The sequence below is a fragment of the Podarcis erhardii genome (assembly GCF_964252035.2).
Source record: "Podarcis erhardii genome assembly, chromosome: 17".
NCBI classification, from domain to species: domain Eukaryota; kingdom Metazoa; phylum Chordata; class Lepidosauria; order Squamata; family Lacertidae; genus Podarcis; species Podarcis erhardii.
This window is the reverse complement of record NC_138515.1, coordinates 8537845-8557643: the sequence shown is the minus strand read 5'-3', so window position 1 is coordinate 8557643 and position 19799 is coordinate 8537845. Positions and strand designations below refer to the sequence as shown.

Below are 19799 nucleotides of genomic sequence, written 5' to 3'. Positions count from 1 at the left end.
GTTAATGGGAAACCTTGTCTGTAAGCTGGATCTTCCACCTTGGGATTCAAACTCTTCCCATTGTAACTGTCAGCCCTCCTGCGCCATGTTGTTGTTTTGTTTGTTCCTGGACAGCAGAGTACCAAGGTGGTACTTGGGAATGCTTTGCATAACGCATGCCTCTTCCATGTTAGTTTTTTTTGCTTCATACGCCTCCTCCTCTCTTGGCTTCCTTGTTTGCAAATGCCTCTCCTCAAAACAGTTTCTCTGCTTATTTTTCTAGGCCCCTGAATGCCCCATCCTTGTCCTTGGCACTGCAGCACTTGTGATTCAGAAGCATTGGTGCAGGAGGGCTAAAAGGCTGCACTAGAAATATAGCCACAATCAGCACCTGGAAAATACACATAGCCGAAGTTAAGTGTTTGCACATTAAACAAATAAGTAGCTATCCTATTTTTAAAAGACATATGAAGGCAGCCCTGTTTAGGGAAGTTTTTAATATTTAATGCTGTATTGTTTTTAATACTTGATTGGGAGCCGCCCAGAGTGGCTGGGGAAACTCAGCCAGATGGGCGGGGTATAAATAATAAATTATTATTATTATTATTATTATTATTATTATTATTATTATTATTTGATAAATGTTTGGATTCAGAGCCATTGAGTTTTGTCAATGGCAGCAGAAAGGGTGTTTGTGGTGGTTAGAAAAACAAGTCTGTCAAAACAGAGAAGGAACAGGGATTAGGGGACAACAGCAGCCCTATCCCAAGGGTGTCCTAAAATTTCAAAGCACAAAGCAAACTCTGCCCATATCCGTGGGTTCTTGCTAACAATGAGGACCTAAAACTTGACCAGTTCAAAAATGGAAAGTTGGGTTCTCTGGATTCACTAGGCTCTTGGATTAGTTCTTGTATTCTGAAGTTTATGGCACAACTGTAGCTGGTACAGATTCCAAGGTGACATGAGTGTGAGCAAATGACACAACCCTATTCATTAATAAGAACAGAATCAGTCTCTTTGGATTTTGTTTAATGGCATTATAAATAAAATGTTTACAAACTTCTCCACCAAGGAGCAAGACATACAGAAATCAAATCTCAGCTGCTTACCATTGGCCTGGCCATAGCACAAACGTAGCATCTACCATGTCCAGAATATCTGGCCTGGAGCAAGGTAAGAGGAGTGGAACTCTGATCCAGAGAGAAAGACATTTCTTAAACATGAGAACATGACATTTTGAATCTGAACTGTTGCAGCTTTGGTTATAAGTAAGCAACTGAACTCCAGCACTTAGCTCCTTTTGTCTTCCACTGTTAGGAAAGAGCACCAACCGTTAATTATTTATTTTTTTTAAAGGTCTTTGGGTGGTTATGTGAAGGGGGGGGGTTACTGAGCAAGGGAGAGAAACAGTAGGAAGTTTCACCTGTTGGATTGGTCCAGTGCCTGTACGAATCTACAAAAACCAAAAAGGAGAAACTTGGAACCGAATCAGCACCGCTTACACAAATCTGTTTGTTCTAGCTTGTTTTGCTTTCACCAAAAATGATGCTAAACTGAGCAAGGAAAAAAAATACTTAGTCCAAATCAAGGGAGTCCATACAGAAATATCATCTGGATTAATCCTATGTATGCGGATGAAATGCTCCCCATTGCTTTCAAGTAAATCTGGATTTACTCTCTCCAGTAGTAAAAACACAAGAGCATTTTGCCGTTGCCCTCGATCCTCAAATCATCCCCTATTAAAGAAAGCAGAATACACCCATTTCTCCCAAATACACTTTGCTCTGCCACTATGGGCAGGGGCTAATCACTACTCCCCCAGGAGAAGGATGTTCATTCCTATAAGAGTGAGATCAAAGTCTAAACTCAACTCGAGCCTGCAGCGGTGATTTTCCTTCACTACCGCATGCTTGGGAAGGTGGGGGAGAGGCACTGACGAAGGTGAGGGATGCTCACAGTTCATTCATCCTCTTAACGAACAAATGCACACAGCCCCTCCCCCTTGGCATTTTGGGGGGCGGAAGGAGGGGAACAGAACTCCTCTGCTCACTCTAGAAGGCACTGCTGTGATCAAGTGTGCGTGCAAATACTAGCCCCTGCCTCCGAAAGGGTATAGCAAGAGACATGTGAAATAGGGAAGGGTCTTTGGCCCGTGCTGCAAGTGAGGAAGCTGAGGGTCCCAGAAGGCAGTTGGCAGAAGGCCATCACTTGGTGACCAGCTACATAAAAACCGGCAGTCAGGAGCTCCTGGGAAGGGGCTGGAGGGAAGAGAGGAGGAAGTATGGGGTCAGGACCTCCTGGGTTTCAGCCCAAGCACTGGGTGGACATATCAAGCTCTTAGTGCAAGAGGACTTGTTCACCTCCAAAGGTGAGAAGCGAACCCAGGTGTCCTAGGTTTCAGCCCCCTAACTCAACCTCAGAGACCACTGCCTCTCTCTCTCTTCTCCCCACCCTCTCCAGTCAGGAATGGGAACAAGAACTTGGTCCTGTCATTCTTGTTGATTCATGAACAAATAGCTGGCAACTCTATGTGGTTGGTAGCCAAAAAGGGGAGTGTCAAAAACAGATCAGGAGAAAGGGGGAAACCTAGGTTTTTGGGCTGAGCCCAGCTGTCAAGTCAGAAGACAACACAGAATCCACGCTGGGTGGGCCTCCAACTGCAACCATACCCAGAGTTTCAAATCTGGCTATTCTTTGTGGAAGTCAAAGGCCCATGAGAGCAAAAGCAAATCTTCAGTTCATTAGGGAAGAGGATCTGCAGATGGTCTCACAGCTGGGGTGCTTCATCGAGAAAGCTGTGCACTGCAAGGCTTCCTGAGGGTGGGGCACAGCCCTGAGCTGCGCAAATGTGGGAGCCAGATAACTCCCACCGCCAGCTCCCACAGAGATGTCTCCTTCCTCTTGAAGTGTCCGACTGGCCCACATCCTGGAGAGAGCCTGGAATGACATGGGAGGGTACTCCAAGTCTCAGCGTTGGCCTCCCAGAACAGAGCAAGCAGCCTGCCTTCCTGCTTGGCGGCAACCCTGGGGGATGCAAGGCTCAGTAGTTCCCTCCCGCGAATGGTCCCTGCAGTTTTTCAGGTGGTCCGTTCCAGCGGGGGCTTCCCTTTCTAGGCTTCAGTCTTCCGCAAACTCAGTCTGCTGAAGGAGTTTCTGGCAGGAGGAAACAAGCACAGTGCAAGACTGAGAAGAAGAAAAAGCATGTTCTGTAACTGGGGATTGGGAGGGAACGGTAACAGCAGGGCAAATGGCTTCATCCTGAAGGTTCAGGCAGATAAGACAGTACACATTTACTGTCCAAATCTAAGTCATCCTGAATGGATAAAAGTCACACTAGTAAAGCCTGAAGCACAGCTTCCAAAAAACTGCCACCTTTATAAACGGTACAGAGCAAGCTGCCTATGCCAGCTCAAAAACCACTGGTCCGCTTAGTTCAGTATTGTCTAAACCACTGAAGAGTCAAAGCCCCAAGGTATTTACACCTTAGAATTGGAGTGGGGTGGGCAGACAGGTGGTCCTCCAGATAAATGATGTTGGAATCTAACTCCCATGTCGAAACCAGGATAGCCAATGGCCAAGGATGACGTGAGCTGTAAGTCCAGCAACTTCTATAGGCAGAGCCGCTGGTTAGCAAAACCTGCTAGGCTGAAACTATGCACATGAAGGAAGTGTCTGCACCAGCTATGTGCTGCAGTGCAGTATACTTGGGGGATGGGAGAACGGCCCTTCAGAACTGGTGTACAGGATTGTGGGGACCCCAGAGGTTTTTTTTTCCACTGTGCTGGTGAGCAGATGGCCCTGGGCTCTGCCTTAAGAGGCTGGTTGGGGTGCCCTTCTGGTGCCTTCCAACTCTATGAGCAGGGGCTGTGAGCAAGGACCAGGACCAAAACTTCCTTTTCCTAACAAACAAACAAAAACGGCATAAATGGGATAAAGGAATAAAACCAACATTTAGCAGAAATTGCGGATAGACTTCCAGGTTCAGGAAGGAACATGTCCTTTAAAAAAATATGAAATGAAATGAAATGTATGGAGCTCATGCTGTACTCTGTGTACTCTTTCCAGACATCCGGGCAAAATCCCAACAGGAGCTTCCTGCCCTGGGGAGCAGCACAAGGGCTTGGGGAGGTGCCATGTCTGCAGAGAAACCCCAGTAGTCCCTTCTAGGCTTCTCATAAAGATCTTTGCTGAAGGGGGAAAGACAGAGGCCAAAACGACGAGTAGGTGGCCAGTGGAATCCTGGCAGCTGTCACCACCAAAGTTGCCTGTGTGGTCTGATCGAAGCATCTTCGATCTGAGTCTCTGCTCACGGCCTTTTTCGGAATCTGTGCAACAAGTTTCCCTCACCTGTGTGCAGAATGGGGGGCCAGAGGGGTGTAGAGTTGAGGGATCTTGCGGTTGAGAAGTGGGTGCAGGGCTTCCTTGAGGCGCTGGTAATTCCTCTCCAGCTCTCGGAGAAACTCCCGCTGGTCTGGTCCAATCAGCGTCTTGTTCTTGCGAAGGGCATCTTCACACCTAAAGAAAGAGGGCAGCGAGTAAGAGGTTCGTGGTGGAACCAGCTCAGGGCTGGTTGTCTCTCACTCCAGGCACAGACTCCAGGAATAAAGTGCTGAAAAGCAGACCATCTAAATTTCATTAGTTTAAAGAGAAGCACAACCAGGAATTAGAACTGTCAATCCTCTGGACAGAGGGGAGCTAGGTCTGTCCTCTGCCACAAGAAAACCCAAGCCTCCTCAGATGATTCTTAAGCTGCTATCCTATGCTCACTTACTTGAAAGTAAGTCCCTCTGAACTCAGTGGAACTTGCCTGAGCAGATATGCAGACAATTGAACCATTAATAAACTATAAATAATATCTTCATGTTATTTTTAAGCATTTAGAGGCTTAAAAATTACAGGATATTCTCTGAAGGCACCACCTTTTAAAAAAAGAGTGGCCATTCTTATTACCAGCTATTAAACTGCTCTGGAAGTGATTGCAGGGGGCAGAATATACGTTATCCGATTCAACTAATGTTGAGTATGCTGGCAGTTAAACATCCTCATTTTGTCAAGCTTCATGCTTTAAGGTGCTGGTGAAACCACCATATTGATTTCTACTGATGATGTATTGTGATTTTCTTGTTGGACTGACTGATTTTAATGTTTTTAAATGATTTTCTGGATTCTTGTATTTTGTTACTCTGTTAAGATGCCTTGGGGCATTTCAGGTGAAGGGCAGGATACTAGTCTAATGAGAAATATAATATAGGCAGCCTGCAGGTGCTTCCCGCAGTCTCCCCCTGCATTTACAATTAAGGAATAGGTAGCTTCATGAAAAATAATCCTACTTTCCCACCCCTCTCACTCAACAAAAATTGCACCAAGATCATGCAGCTGGATGGCTCGGTCGGTTACAGTGCGATGCTGGTAACGCCAAGGTTGCAGGTTTGATCCCCATAAGGGACAGCAGCATATTCCTGCTTGAAGGGGGTTGGACTAGATGATCCTCAAGGTCCCTTCCAACTCTATGATTCTGTGAATACTAGTGGGACTTGTCACAAATCAAAGTAGAGAGCGAAACAGGAGCAAAGCCCCTTCCTGTTCAATGGCTGATGTGTGGGGATGGAAGTAATTTTTAGCCTAGCCCTCCATTTTCAAAGCATTCAGCATAAATTTAGACATTCAGATCTCCTGGAAAGAAGGTAAGCTAAATTTCCAACAGAAACTTCACATCCACCAAGATTCAAATTGCGACAGGAAGCTCTTGGCAGGGTGTTTAATTAAACACAGCAGGATGCCAGACATCAGCAGCCACAACAAAACGTACTAATAAGCAACCTCAATTCTCCGAAAAGGCACTTGTAGCAGAGCAAGATTGAGTGGATATATCCATGTAAGGGCATTACAGGCGGAAAAGGATTTGAAGCTACAGATTCAGGGCAGGTGTGCTTGTGCAGTACCTCTTGGTGAAGTCCTTGAAGCAGAGCCTCAGCTTATTGTGGTGTCGGTAGAGCTTGGGGTCTTCGGGGATCTCAGCCAAAAATACCTGTGCCACCTCCAGAGGTCCCTGGAACACAAGGGCCTTGGGGTCAAGGAGAAGTCCTCCTACTGCCCTCCACATTGATTCTGACTCAGTAACTCACTCTTAGCTATCACAATGGCACCAAGGGTCTCCATCCTGCTTTCAGGCTCCCTTCCCCTACCCTCTACTTCCGTGTTAACCTGAACTCCTTACCCCCATCAGACCCAGGATTAATTTCTGTTCTCACCCCACACCTGTGATCTGCTGACTCCACAGTCTCAAGGGGTTTGCTACTTTGGCTGGAAGCTTCCCTTTCCCCCCAAATCGATCACTTATTCCCATTCCGTGGGCAACTACCTGGTTGACTATGGTGCCAACACATCCTTGCAGCACCATCTGCAACATCTTGGCATCAGGTGGATCTTGGTGGGTGGCAAAGGCCAGCTCCTGGGTCTTCTTCTGCATGTCCTCTATGGCCACCTCTATGGGAATGAGAATAATCTGGGGAGAAGAGACCAAACAACAGAAACACGGCTGAAGCGTCAGGAGATGGGCATGTGCCATTCATCTAAAACCCCGAACAAGACATTCTGGGCCCAATCTAAATTCTGCATTAAAAAAGGGGGGGGGGCTCAGTTCTGCCAACTGCAAAAATTAAGCAGATTGAGTATATATACTGTACATGCAAGTCTCACTTAGCAAATGCAATACATTCCCAGGAAATTGAGCATTCATATAATAAGAGCATTATGGGAACTTTTCAAATTTGTGATCTCTCTACCCCTCCCTACCATGTTTTTTTCCTAAAATGGCTGCAGCCAACAAGCAAGAGAAAGACAAAGGAAAAACTGATTTGTCCAATCTCTCCTGATTTTGATTTATCCAATTTTGCTCTCCATTGGCTCCCTCCATGCAGTGACAAACCTTGGGGTCTCAAATTTCAGCAGTGCCCTGTGCGATGCCAAAATTCAGTAGTCCCACCTCCTCTTGCCTTCCATTCTACATCATAATTGCAGCACCCCCTGTGGTACCCCTGAACCCAGTGTGACTGAACTGGTCACGCTCCCCTAAATCCGCCTCTGCTCTATGGTTTCTGCCTGGAAATGGCAGGTGCCAACCAGTAAAGCATAAACAAGCAAGGCAGATGGCGAACTCTGGCTGTCCAGATATCTGAATCAGCCATGCACATAGCGAGGTCTGGGCATGATTCATTGTGTTTCGTTAAGTGAATTTTGCACAATGAGCAAGCAGATCGTGGGACTCACATGTATGCTTAGAAAGTTGAGCTCATTTTAATCTGTTTTATATTTTAACTCTTGTATGCTTTAAAGTATAGTTACATTTTCTTCTTTATTTCACTGTTTTATCTTTTGTAAACTGCTTTGAGGTTGTTGTTGTCTTAGTAATATAATCTTTATTAAGAATAACATGAAACAATACGAACAACAAATAATGGTACTGGTCACCAGAAACAAAACAAAAGACAGTCATAATATTTGTATGGCAGAAAATAATAGCAGCGTGTTAAGTTAAAGAACTATGCTTTGGGGTTTGTCTGTTTGTTTGTTTTACTATCAAGTGGTGAATAAATTCCATGAAATATAAACAAACAAGTAAGTAACTAAGCAAGCAAGCAAGCAAGCAAGCATGGCTTCTCTTTTATAATTTATTCTGCAATGTTTATTATTTATTTTGAGTTTTGTAAGTCTCACAAGGGGAGTGGGGAGAGACATTTTAGCAGAAATGCTGGATCCCACCCCACTGGAAAACATGTCACAGTTTTTCTGGTTTCTGAGATTGCGGAATGCATTGCTTACAAGCTCAGGGACTCAAAATGTGCTTTTGAATTTTTTTGAGATTCTTGCTTAGCTGAATTTTTTCACTACTGTCAGGGAACTGCCATCAGCTCAGAGGTGAGAGGTGGAAGGGCAGTTGTGTTATAGGGAACCTCCGAAGATCTTGTGAAGCAGTTCCAGTGGGGAGGAGGTGCAGAGACCAGGAGATGCTAGGGAGAGCCTCAACACGGAGCCTGAGAAAAGCGGAGGGGAGGGAAGTACCCCTTTGCCAGCGCCCAGTCTGCGCAGTAGGTTTCGGCGCAGAGAGGGGGGGGAGAAGGATGGGGGTCACACGGCTGTTATTCTGGGGGAGGTACAAGGACTGGCTACTCCCAGATTCTGCTAGCGACTAATCCAAACATGAACTTGCGATGCTCTGCACTGTAAATAGTTTGCACTAATAATAAAGCTGGAAAAGACAGGTTGGAGTCCAAGCAACCACACCACCACCTGACAACTACACTATTTTTTTATTTCTGAGAATTGTAGGCCCCGCGGCCCTGCTCCCCATTCTCATATGCCTCCACCCCCCCACCCCAGAGTACCTCCTCCTTGTGGATGACATTGATGCGGGTCTTGATGTAGGGGAAAGCGTGGGAGGTGGTGAGCAGAGTCTTGCGCTTGAACTGCTCGTGCAGGTCGCCGTGCGCTCGCCCGTCCAGCGTGAAGGGAGTACAGAACATGAAAGTGCGCAGGTTGTAGTTCTTGTCAAAGTACGTGACACGATCCTTCAGCTCATACGTGTCGAAGAACGGCTCCACGTAAGTCAACTGGATGTATGCCTGCGGCAAGGAAGACATCAAGGCAGCAGGGGCAGTCAGTAGAAAGCTGGGGCAGTATCACCTCATTCTCCTCTGCCGCACAAGGGGTCTGCTTGTCCTGACTGTCATCTAGGCTACCAAACACACTGGGACCAACTGACTATGGGAGAAAGCATCTCTTGGTGCTGCAAAGGCTGGACTACAGATAAAAATGACCTTAGCAGACTGCGGTAATAAAATGCCTTTACCTGCTGCCAAAACTATTGCTATGGCATGGGTCACGCCATAATTTCAGCTTCCTATGAACAAACCAAGGGTTATGGAAGTAGTGGGGAAATAAGAACCTATTTTAATTGTGATATACGGGGCTGGGAGAAGGAAGGTGGCCATTTAGCCTAAAAGGAATAGCATGCATCAAATCTTGTAGAGATCTCTTTCCTTGCTGAACATGAGACACAATCCCAGACCACATGGGGCAGAAGTCCCCCTCCTCCCTTTAGTTATTCCAGCCGAACAAAATATGCAGACTAGTCCCTCAGCAGTGCCTGGCTTGCTAATGCAATGCACTCCCAACACATGATAAAGAGCGAAACTACCTTGTTAGGATCCAGCTTGGCTTTGTCCACAGGGTTGGAACCTTTGATGATTTCTACCATTTCATGCCCAAAGCGCTCAGTGTAAAACTCCTGCAAAGGGGAAAGGATACAGGGGAGTTCGTCAGAGCATGACAAAAGGGACAGAGATGAACATTTGGGCTTCTCCAGCCACTGAGACCAAGGAAAATTCCTTAGAGCTATCGTGGAGAGAGGCTTATTCTGTGCTTGCTTCTGAAGGGCAAACCAGAATTACCGTATTTTTCGCTCTGTAAGACACACCAGACCATAAGACACACCTAGTTTTTGGCGGAGGAAAACAAGAAAAAAAATATTCTGAATCCCAGAAGCCAGAACAGCAAGAGGGATCGCTGCGCAGCGATCCCCCTTGCTGTTCTGGCTTCTGGCTTAGCCACGCAGCTTGCATTTGCTCCATAAGATTTAGGAGGGGAAAAGTGCGTCTTATAGAGCGAAAAATACGGTATGTGTGTTTTATTAAGCATGCACTAGCCAATTTGGGTATAAAGAAGGGGTAGGTAGGAGTCCTTTTTCCTATCAAAGCGAGTGCATGGCAGAAAACCCACCTCTTTCCCTTCCCAGCTCAGACCCAGGCTGGGGGTGAGAAATAACTTAAAGCATCTGAGTGTGGCAAGCAAGGCTTTCAATTTCCATACCACATCCCGATGCTCAGTTTGATATACAAAGGAGACCCTACAACAACTATGCTTTTGTCAAATAGGGAAGGATGCCTTTAAGAGACATATGCTCTCCTTGGTCCTCAGAGTAAATGGTGGGAAAAGCCCCGAGGACACGATGATCTGCATGGACAGGTGCCATGAATCAGCCCTGAGAAAGCAGGCAGCCGCCTCCATCAGAGCTGACTCCAAAACCTCTTCCCTTTGGCTCTGCTTGGACTACAGCTGAGCGACACCTTTGCCAAAAGCCACAGCTGCCGTGGCTAAAGCGAGGGAGCTTTTGGGAAGATGGATTGTGAAGGGAAGGGGTTGCGCACGTGTAGGAGTGAGTGTGAGTCTTGCTTGTTGTAAGTCACAGCTTCCTCCCTCCTTCAACACTGCTTTAGCTAAGTTAACTGCTGTACCATTCTTGGCAAGACAAGGAGAAGAGACAGGTTGAATCCATGCAAATGGAGGGGTCAAACATTAGCAGAACATCCCACCCCAACTAAGTGCAAACTCTTGCAGGTAGTTGAGAGTAAAGGCCATTATTTCACATATGATGGAATCCCCACAATGTAACTGAGCTGAGTGCATCTTTCCTTCTATCTCCCTTGGCTCCCCTGGCTTTCATTGCCTTCCTCAGTGTCTAATTTGAGTGCCTCTGGGCAGCAGAATCTATCTTTTTAAATTGTTAATGTGTAGACCACCATGTACTCTGATGATGTCATCTAAACAACAACTTGTGGGTTCCCTCCACGTAGAATATCTGAGCTGCATACATGTGCTAGAAAGCCAAGCCTAGCAGCATCTTCTCAGCAAATTTATGCCAGGTATTTTTGACCTGTCCATCTCCTCCATCGTCCCCACTTCCCCCAAGGAAAATGTTGCATTACTTCTCTATTAGCCTTTTGGTGCCTGTTATTATGATGACTATTTAGATTATTTCATTATTAGGCTGTCTGTCAGTATGCGTTTTACCACGTTTTTATTGTGTTTTTTATAACTGATGTTCTGTAATGTATTTTTAATGTTGTACACCGCCCTGGGACCTTTTCATAAAGGGTGGTATATAAACTGAATAAATAATAAATAATGATAATAAATAAAAATATTGATGAAGACATTCCTCTTTCAACAAGTCTTCTAAAATCTTTATCCTAGTTGGAATTGCTTTTGTGACTGTGTTTTGGACTGCTTTTATATTTATAGTTGTTGTTTTTATAAAAAAGGTTTTTATATATGATTTATTTTTAAAAAGTGTTTTTTATATGAAACTGTTGTATATGTAAGTCGCTTCGGGATGCTTCATAAGAAGCATTTCAATAACAACATAAATGACCAAACCGACTCTCAACCTTCATGCTTGATCCATACCTCTTTTCAAGGATGTTTTAACTCTTACCTCAAGCCGGTGGGAGATCTCAGCCAGCTTGGTGATGGAGGGTTCCTTGTAAACAAACTCTTGTTCATCCAAATCCCCAAACTTGCAGCCATAAAACCCAACTCGGAAATACGTTCCAAACATTCTCTTAAGTGATCTGCATGGTAAGAGTTAAGATAACCGCGACACAAATCAGGCAGGTAACTTGAATGCTGACTCTAAAGCCCCAGTAAGCATGGCTTACTAAACCAACCACCAAAATACCTGCCCTATTCCCAACCACTTCTCTCCCTGGAGGCTTCCATATGCACTATGGGTGAATCTGGTGCTTGAGATCCAGGAAGCCTACATTAATGTTCCCACTGTCATTGAGTCCATAAAGAACCAACTCAATGACCACTGGGTTTACAATGTGCTTTAGAAATCTTTGCATGGGGTTAAATCACAAAATCTGCACCTGTGACCCCACCTGAAATACAGCTGCTACAGTTCTAGAATCTCCCCTGAAGCCTCCACCCCAATTCCAGTACAGTGGTACCTCGGGTTACAGACGCTTCAGGTTACAGATGCTTCAGGTTGCAGACTTTGCTAACCCAAAAATAGTACCTTGGGTTAAGAACTTTGCTTCAGGATGAGAACAGAAATCGTGCTCCGGAGGCGTGGCAGCAGTGGGAGGCCCCATTAGCTAAAGTGGTGCTTCAGGTTAAGAACAGTTTCAGGTTAAGAACGGACCTCCGGAACTAATTAAGTACTTAACCCGAGGTACCACTGTAAGGTGAAAGTAGTTCTCCTTAATACACACGCAAATGAACCAGACCACTGCTCCCCAAGACAAAATTTCAAGAAGTGCACTCCAACTTACCAAATCAGGCCAGCAGGACCACAAGCAGATGGCAAAGTTGAAAGAAAAGCAAAATAAGAAAAAAGAAGTTAGAAAGAGTACGGCAGCTACTGGAACACAGCAGCTGTCCAAACGGGGCGGGTAAGTGGAGGTCAGCTGGACTGTTTCCATTTATTTTTCTGTTCTACGAAGTTCAAAATACCACCTCATCTCTAACAGCCGCTGCAAGCCCTACGACTGTGTGCAGAAAATTCTCTCCAGCGATCTCTCAGTTGTACTGCAGAATTATCATTACCTGCTGTGTGTTATTTTCCCCCCTCTCCCACCATACCCACCAAATTGGTCTGACAGGTCTCTGCAGCAGGAGCACAACCTGATACACCACAACAGGTGTTTATACTGCCATGACTGGTACCCACAATATCGCTGGTGATGAGAGGCACACCCTTTCTATACTGATACATGCAATGCCCGAAGAAGTTGTGCCAGCTCCTCTGGGTCTGGAAGAAGTAGGCGCAATTAAGCAAAAGCATTCCCTCTCACAACTACAGTCGTCAAGGCATTGCTGCTAGATCAGGGCTACAGCCACAGCAATGGTTAGGAGGACCTTGCTTCCATTTCTGCCCTAGAAATGACTGCCTGCACACAGCCCAAAACTGAACGAAATTGCCCCCTCCACAGCATCATCTGTATTTCAAACACGCTCTGAGCATCTGCTTGACATTTATGGAACCACTTCTCCTGAAAATTCATCAGAGTCCTTTAAGAACAGGCCTGTCTTACCCATAGAGGCTAGTGGGGCAGGGCACCAGGGAACCAAGTTCTGGAGGGCGCCAGGCGTGAGTCTGGGGAACACCAAACGAGCGTGCTAAGTGAGCGAGGGTGCGTGTGCCGCTCCTGCCGAGTGTCAGTTCAGGTTTTTCCCTTTTAGCCTGCAGCCCCCAAATTCTGCGGGGCGCCAGAAGGATAAAAGGGAAAAAACCGAGCCGATGCTCGGGGAGCGGCGCACACACCCTCGCTCGCTCAGCACAGGCCACCTCGCTCAGTGTGCTGCCTACCGTGGCATGAAGTGGCCAGTTGAGCCGGGAGGCACCGCATCCAGCCTCTGCCTCTTCTCCGCTGGAGGAGCTGCCCTCCAGCCGCCGCCTGCCTCCTCCAGCCCTAAAAAAAGGTTGAGAACTCTGGGAGGGGGGGGGGGCGCTGGAGGGATCTTTGCACCACAACACCGGATAAGCTTCAGATAACTCTGATAGATATTATTGAATATTTGGATATGAGTATAGACAGACAAGCGGCCTTGGTATTTATAGACGCTGAAAAGGCGTTTGATAACATCTCATGGGAGTTCTTGAAGAAAAGTCTGGAAACGATGGGAATGGGAGAGAAATTTAGAAGAGGGATAGAAGCAATATATAAGGAACAGAAGGCAAAATTGGTAATAAACAACACCACAACAGAATATTTTGGTATATATAAAGGAACTAGACAGGGTTGCCCCCTGTCTCCTTTACTGTTTATAACGGTACTAGAAATATTGAATGAGAAACTGAGGGGGGCAACAGAAATAAAAGGAGTGCAGGTAGGAAAGAGGGAATATAAAATCAAGGCCTTTGCAGATGACATCGTACTAACTTTAGAAGACCCAAAAAAGAGTGTAAAAGAAGCTTTACTAAAGATTGACGAATTTGGAGCTGTGGCAGGACTTAAGATAAATAAAAATAAAACCAAAATGTTGGTTAAAAATTTAACAAAGGAAGAAATAATAGATTTAGAGAGAAGGACGGAAATTGCAGTAGCTAAGAAAGTGAAGTATCTTGGGATATGGGTCACAGCTAAGAACATAAATTTATATAAGGATAACTATGATGTCACCTGGAGGAGTATAAAGAAAGACATGGAATTTTGGGGGAGGATGAAACTCTCCTTTTTGGGGAGGATAGCTGTTGTCAAAATGAATATTCTGCCTAGAATGCTATTTCTATTCCAGACCATCCCCATACTTAAAGACCTAAAACAATGCAAAGAGTGGCAGAGAGTCTTGGCAAAGTATATCTGGCAGGGGAAAAGGCCACGGATAAAAATGAAAATTTTGATAGATAAAAAAGAAAGAGGGGGCTTTTCTCTCCCGGATCTAAGTCTATACTATGAAGCGGCCTGCATACTTTGGTTAAAAGATTGGATAAAACTGGAGAATAGAGATTTACTGGATTTAGAAGGCTTTAATAATTGGTACGGATGGCATTTGTACCTTTGGTATGGGAAAGTGAAGGTCCACAAGAGCTTTCTAAATCATATTTTTAGAGGACCTTTATACCAATCATGGGAAAGGAATAAAAATCTCCTTGAAAGAAAGACCCCATGGTGGATCTCACCAATTGAGGTTTTAACGGTGAAGAAAACAAACATGGAGGAAAAAAACGCCACCTATGAAGAAATGTTAAGAAAAACAGACCAAGGGCCAAGACTTAGACCTTATGAAGAGATAAAAAATCTATTCACTGGGTGGTTGCAATACCACCAGGTGAATGATTTGCTAAAAGAGGACAAGAAGAAGTTGGGTTTTGATGACAAAAAATCAAAATTCAATGTAGAAGTAATAGAAGGTAAAAACAAAACCCTATCTAGAATCTATGACATACTTTTAGAGTGGTATACAAAGGACGAGGAGGTGAAGGAGGCAATGACTAAATGGGCAATTGACTTTGGTTATAACATCGATTTTGAAAGGTGGCTGGAAGTGTGGAATTGTAACATAAAGTTTACAGCATGTATGTCTCTGAGAGAAAATGTTTGGAAGATGCTATATAGGTGGTACCACACCCCTGTGAAGTTGGCCAAAATGTATAGACTAAAAGATAAGAAATGCTGGAAATGTGGGGAGGTGGAGGGTGACCTATATCATCTATGGTGGACATGCAAAAAGGTGAAAGGCTTTTGGGAATCGGTTTACAATGAGCTTAAAAGAATATTTAAATACACTTTTCCCAAAAGACCCGAAGCCTTTTTGCTGGGAATGACGGGTAAAGATATTAAGAAAGAAGATAGAACGATATTCCTCTATGCCACCACAGCAGCGAGAATTTTATTGGCACAATATTGGAAAGTGGAAACTATCCCCAATATAAATGATTGGCAAATTAAAATGATAAAATATGCTGAGCTTGATAAATTAACAGGTAAATTAAGAGACCACGATGAACAGAAATCTCTGAAAAATTGGAGTAAATACTGGAACTATATTGGAATAAATGCTTAATGTGATTGGCGGGGTCAGAACAAAAACTACCAGCGTGTGAATTTAGGCCTATAGATTAAAAATCAAATACGTAATGGAAGCAGATATTCGATACTTACCAAAAGGATGGAAGGAAGTCCAGGAGGCGGTTTCTGTGGGGGGGTGTGGTTGTTTTTTTTTTTATCTTTTACTGTTTTGTGAAATAGCCAGATTAATCTATCTTTGTATAGTTAGAGAGAGGAAAAAGTTGGCTTGTATATCTTGACTCTTTTTTTTTGTTACAATTTTTTCTTTTGTATTTGGTTGTATGTTTGTTATGTGTATAACCTTAATCAAAATGTATTTGGGGAAAAAAATAAATAAGATAACCCTGTTTAAGAAGCACTAGGTGGCTGAGCTGGAGCTGTTTAAATCACTTCTATTTTAATGTTTCTGAGATATTCTATTACCTACCTCGAGCTTTCAGGGCAGTGGCAGGAGGACACCAATAAGTGGTGTCTTGGGGCCCCCTCCAAGGCAGGTGGCTGGCTTAGGGACCCACAGACACTCTCATGCCTCCTCTCCCACATCCAAATACCAGCACCTTTCACTGCTGGACTCTTCTATGCATAGCAATTTCTCTCTCTCTCTCTCCCTGGAAAGTGCAGGGAGATCTGGGTTTGGGAGGCTTTGGCAGTCTACAAAGATCTTATGCAGACTTGTCTGCTAAATTGCATGGTGTGCACATGGGAAAATGCATTAATGATGCACACTATGCAACAGAACCCCACATAACTAGAACTAGACCCAGCTGCTGTGCCTCAAGGCTCCCTTAGGGCCACTTCCTGGCCCCTCTGCCACAGCCTAAACTGAGGCTGTTCCTGATCCCCTGATTCCTTGCCAAGCAAAGGCATCAGTGGGCTTTAGAATGGTGTCTTCCATTTTCAGGACCACTTCGGATATTACAGAGCACGATGTAAATGTTCAGAGCGCGATGTAAGAGTGTGTCTGCTCTGCAGTGGTCATATAGAATAGCTTCACTGAAGTCCAAAATGAAAGCAAAGAAGATTTGCATGGTAGTTAAAGATGGACCCGCCTTCTCCACTATTCGTGCATCTCAATATCGCCACGTGATAACATGCATTTTCAGAGCACAGGTAGGATAAAGTTACTTCAAAACCAGTGCTTGGGGGGAAAGAGAAAGCTTGGGTAGATTTCCCCGTGGTCTGTATGCGCTAGAAAAGGAAGCTGTACTGGTCTCAGAGGTAGGCTGTGTCAGCTAATGTCTATGCCAAGTATCCAGGCCTCAGTGCAGGCAAGATTTTAATCCAGTGGTTCGAAAAGCAAGTATCTTGAGCTGAGGGACCAAGAGGTAGGTAGACAATTCAACCAAAAGGACAGAGACATAGCCAGGTAGCATCTGCTGTAAGTTACCCAGACTGATGGAATGAAACAAACTTCGAAGCAAGCAGTGGCTTGGGATTAGCTCTCCAGACTGGCCCTGATCCCTAAAGACCTGGAAGATTTTTGTATGTGGAGTTAGCATCCCCATATGGACCACCTTTAATTCTCTTATCTGTCCAGTGACAGTAAGAAACAAAGAATTTATCTACTCGGCTCTTGTTCTGAGTCCCCACAACACCCAACAATGCAGTGTTTTTGTGATACTAAGAGGCTTAAAACAAGTGATGCTTCCCTTGTGGTCTATCTTTTCAATGGAAAATCAGTTCTGGGACTGGTAAAAGCTAACAAATACCAAACAGGTTAAGAACGTTAGGAACCTCTATTCCTAAAATCCTTTGGATCCACTGTAGAGGTGCAGGCTACAATGTCAACACAGCACTTCCCTGCCAAAAAACCCCATTCCTTCCATTCTTTCACACTCTGCATGTTTGTTTTGAGTGGGGTGTGTGGGTGCATACATCTGAACACACACAAAACTCAGGATTGGGGTGCTGCTCTTAGTAATAAGACACGCTGGTGTACAAGTGTAATCTTTAAACCAGATGAAAGTTCTGCACTAAATTTGCTTTGAGTATTTTAGTAGGCAAAGATAAGATTGCTGGATGAAAAATACTGAACTGTCTGGGAAGAGGCCTGCCTACTCAGGGAAGATAATGCTTTGGGACATTTTAATTTATATTAAAAAAGCCAAGAAAGGGATGTGGATAAAGAGTACCCCCCCCCAAATCATACTACACTGGAACAATCCAAGCTGAATACTGGGAAGATTCAGGAGAGACAAACGCAAGCACTTCCTCACACAGCACATACTGTAGTTAAATCATGGCATTCACTCCCACAAAATGGGGAGTTAGCCACCAACTTACAATGGCTTTAAAAGGGGATCTGACATATTCACAGGGAGTAAGGCTATCAATGTCACTAGTCATGATGGCTATATATTATCTCTAGCATCAGAAGCTAGTATCTAGTCTCTTAATGACAGTTATTATGCCCTGCATGGGAGCCTTCTTGAGAGTGGCCCCAGCAGGCTTCCCTCTTCAGAACAGCTTTTAAGCACTTTGTTATTACCCAACTATGGGAGGGCTGAACTGAATGTGTTTTGAGCCGTTCTGTACTTTGAAGTCATACTTTGATGTCTCCTTACTACATATATGTTTACTGCCTTGGCTCTGGTAAAGAGAAGTGCACATTGTAAGTCTGGGTGTAAATTTTCAAACAAGCAAACAATTTTATTATTTGCACTGCATTTTCTCAACCTGCTTAAATGGATGGCACCTGGTGCTGGATCATTTATTAACTTTGCTTGACAAAGGACTGCAAAAGTAGAAGTCACAACGACCCTAACCTATTACCTTAACAAAACCCGGTTATCCACTTGTGGATCTCATTATACAGAAATACTTCTGAGCATACACTTCCAGACCCCCAGATCATATGGGATGCAGGGGGCAAGCCTCTGGGCAGAGGTCACGATCCCTAAGCAGCTGTTTTGAGAAATGGGGATGGGGAGAATAGAATGGAAATGGCAGGGCAAGAAGAGTATGGCCAGGACAGCTCCTTCTCTCCACCCAACAACTGAAAGCAGTGAGTGAGCAGCAGGCACAGAGCTCTCCAGTGCACACTATGCAAGGACCCAGCAGCTGATGGAGATGTCATAGAGAGGCTGCAGGAAGGGCCTCAGCAAAGCAGCAGGAAGAGGAGCATGGACAGCACCAGCTGCAGGATATGTGGAAGGGGACAAAGGCCAGGGGCACAAATCTGCAGGGTGAGCTGGACCAATGGGACTGTAGCTAAGAGTGATGCTGGCTACCTGCCTGCCTCAGTCAGGTGTGTGTGGCTCTGGCGGTGGCTGGGAGCCCTCAAAAGGAAGGAATGCCACTCCCAACTATGATCTAAGGCAGCAGTTCTCAACCTGAGGGTCCCCAGGTGTTGTTGGACTACAACTCCCATCATCCCTGAGCTCTGGTCTTGCTAGTTCAACAACATCTGGGGACCCACAGGTGGAGAAAGGCTGATCTAAGGCATTTATAGAGCTGTTTTCAGACCTCACAGAGCAGTTTAGATAAAAAATTTATTTTTTAAATGATAACAAATAAACATTATTTCATAAAATAGAGAAGGCAAACCACTGCTTCTTGTTGTTGTTTATAAAAAGTTGCTTCTGCTTCTTTCCCTCTCCTCCGTGGGTAAGATAGAACATAAAGGTAAAGGTACCCCTGACCATTAGGTCCAGTCGTGACCGACTCTGGGGTTGCGGCGCTCATCTCGCTCTATGGGCCGAGGGAGCCGGCGTTTGTCCGCAGACAGCTTCCGGGTCATGTGGCCAGCATGACTAAGCCACATCTGGTGAACCAGAGCAGCGCACGGAAACACTGTTTACCTTCCCGCCGGGAAGGTACTTGCACTTTGACATGCTTTCGAACTGCTAAGTTGGCAGGAGCAAGGACCGAGCAACGGGAGCTCACCCTGTCACGGGGATTCGAACTGCTGACCTTCTGATCAGCAAGTCCTTGGCTCTGTGGTTTAACCCAAAGCGTCACCTGTGTCCCTACAGATAGAACATAGGAAGCTGCTTTATACTGAGTCAGACCACTGGCTCATCTAGCTCAGAAATGTCTGCACTGACCAGCAGCAGCTCTCAAGGATTTCAGGCAGGAGTCTCTCCCATCCATACCTGGAGATTCTGGGGATTAAACTTGCCGCTTTTTGCTTGCAAGCCAGACACTCTATCATAGTGTGATGGTTCTGCATAAGCTCCTGGTGTGGCAACAGGAGAAGGAATGGGCCACTGGCGGCAGCTGGAGGGCAGTTAATAATAAATAACAGGCAAGGGCAAAACATGCTGCCCTCTGCAAACCTGTGTTGTGGTGTGTTTCCTCTCCGCTGGAAGACTGCCAGGATAGTGGAAGGACAAAGAGCTTGGCAGCACAAGCTTTTTCAAAGGGGCTGAACATCCACAGGTGGCACACACTTTTTTTTTTGCTTGCTTTAGGTACTCTGCAGCACAGAAGCAGTTTAGCCTGTTCAATCTGCATCGCAAGATTCCT

The 19799-nt window shown here is 45.1% G+C and overlaps 1 protein-coding gene across 3 annotated transcripts in view; it reads right to left on the bottom strand.

Annotated features, from left to right (window-relative positions):
• Positions 1-991: 991 nt before the first annotated feature.
• DOCK6 (dedicator of cytokinesis 6) overlaps positions 992-19799 on the bottom strand; it is a 101862-nt gene continuing 83054 nt past the window's right edge. For all 3 annotated transcript variants that reach the window (XM_081844718.1, XM_081844719.1, XM_081844720.1), the window contains 7 exons: positions 11252-11377; positions 9176-9265; positions 8364-8600; positions 6341-6484; positions 5922-6028; positions 4327-4494; positions 992-3132 (listed from right to left, as the gene is read on the bottom strand). In XM_081844718.1, the coding sequence (XP_081700844.1) occupies positions 3090-3132; positions 4327-4494; positions 5922-6028; positions 6341-6484; positions 8364-8600; positions 9176-9265; positions 11252-11377 (915 nt within the window). In that variant the 3' untranslated portion in view covers positions 992-3089. The remainder of the gene's footprint in view (positions 3133-4326; positions 4495-5921; positions 6029-6340; positions 6485-8363; positions 8601-9175; positions 9266-11251; positions 11378-19799) is intronic.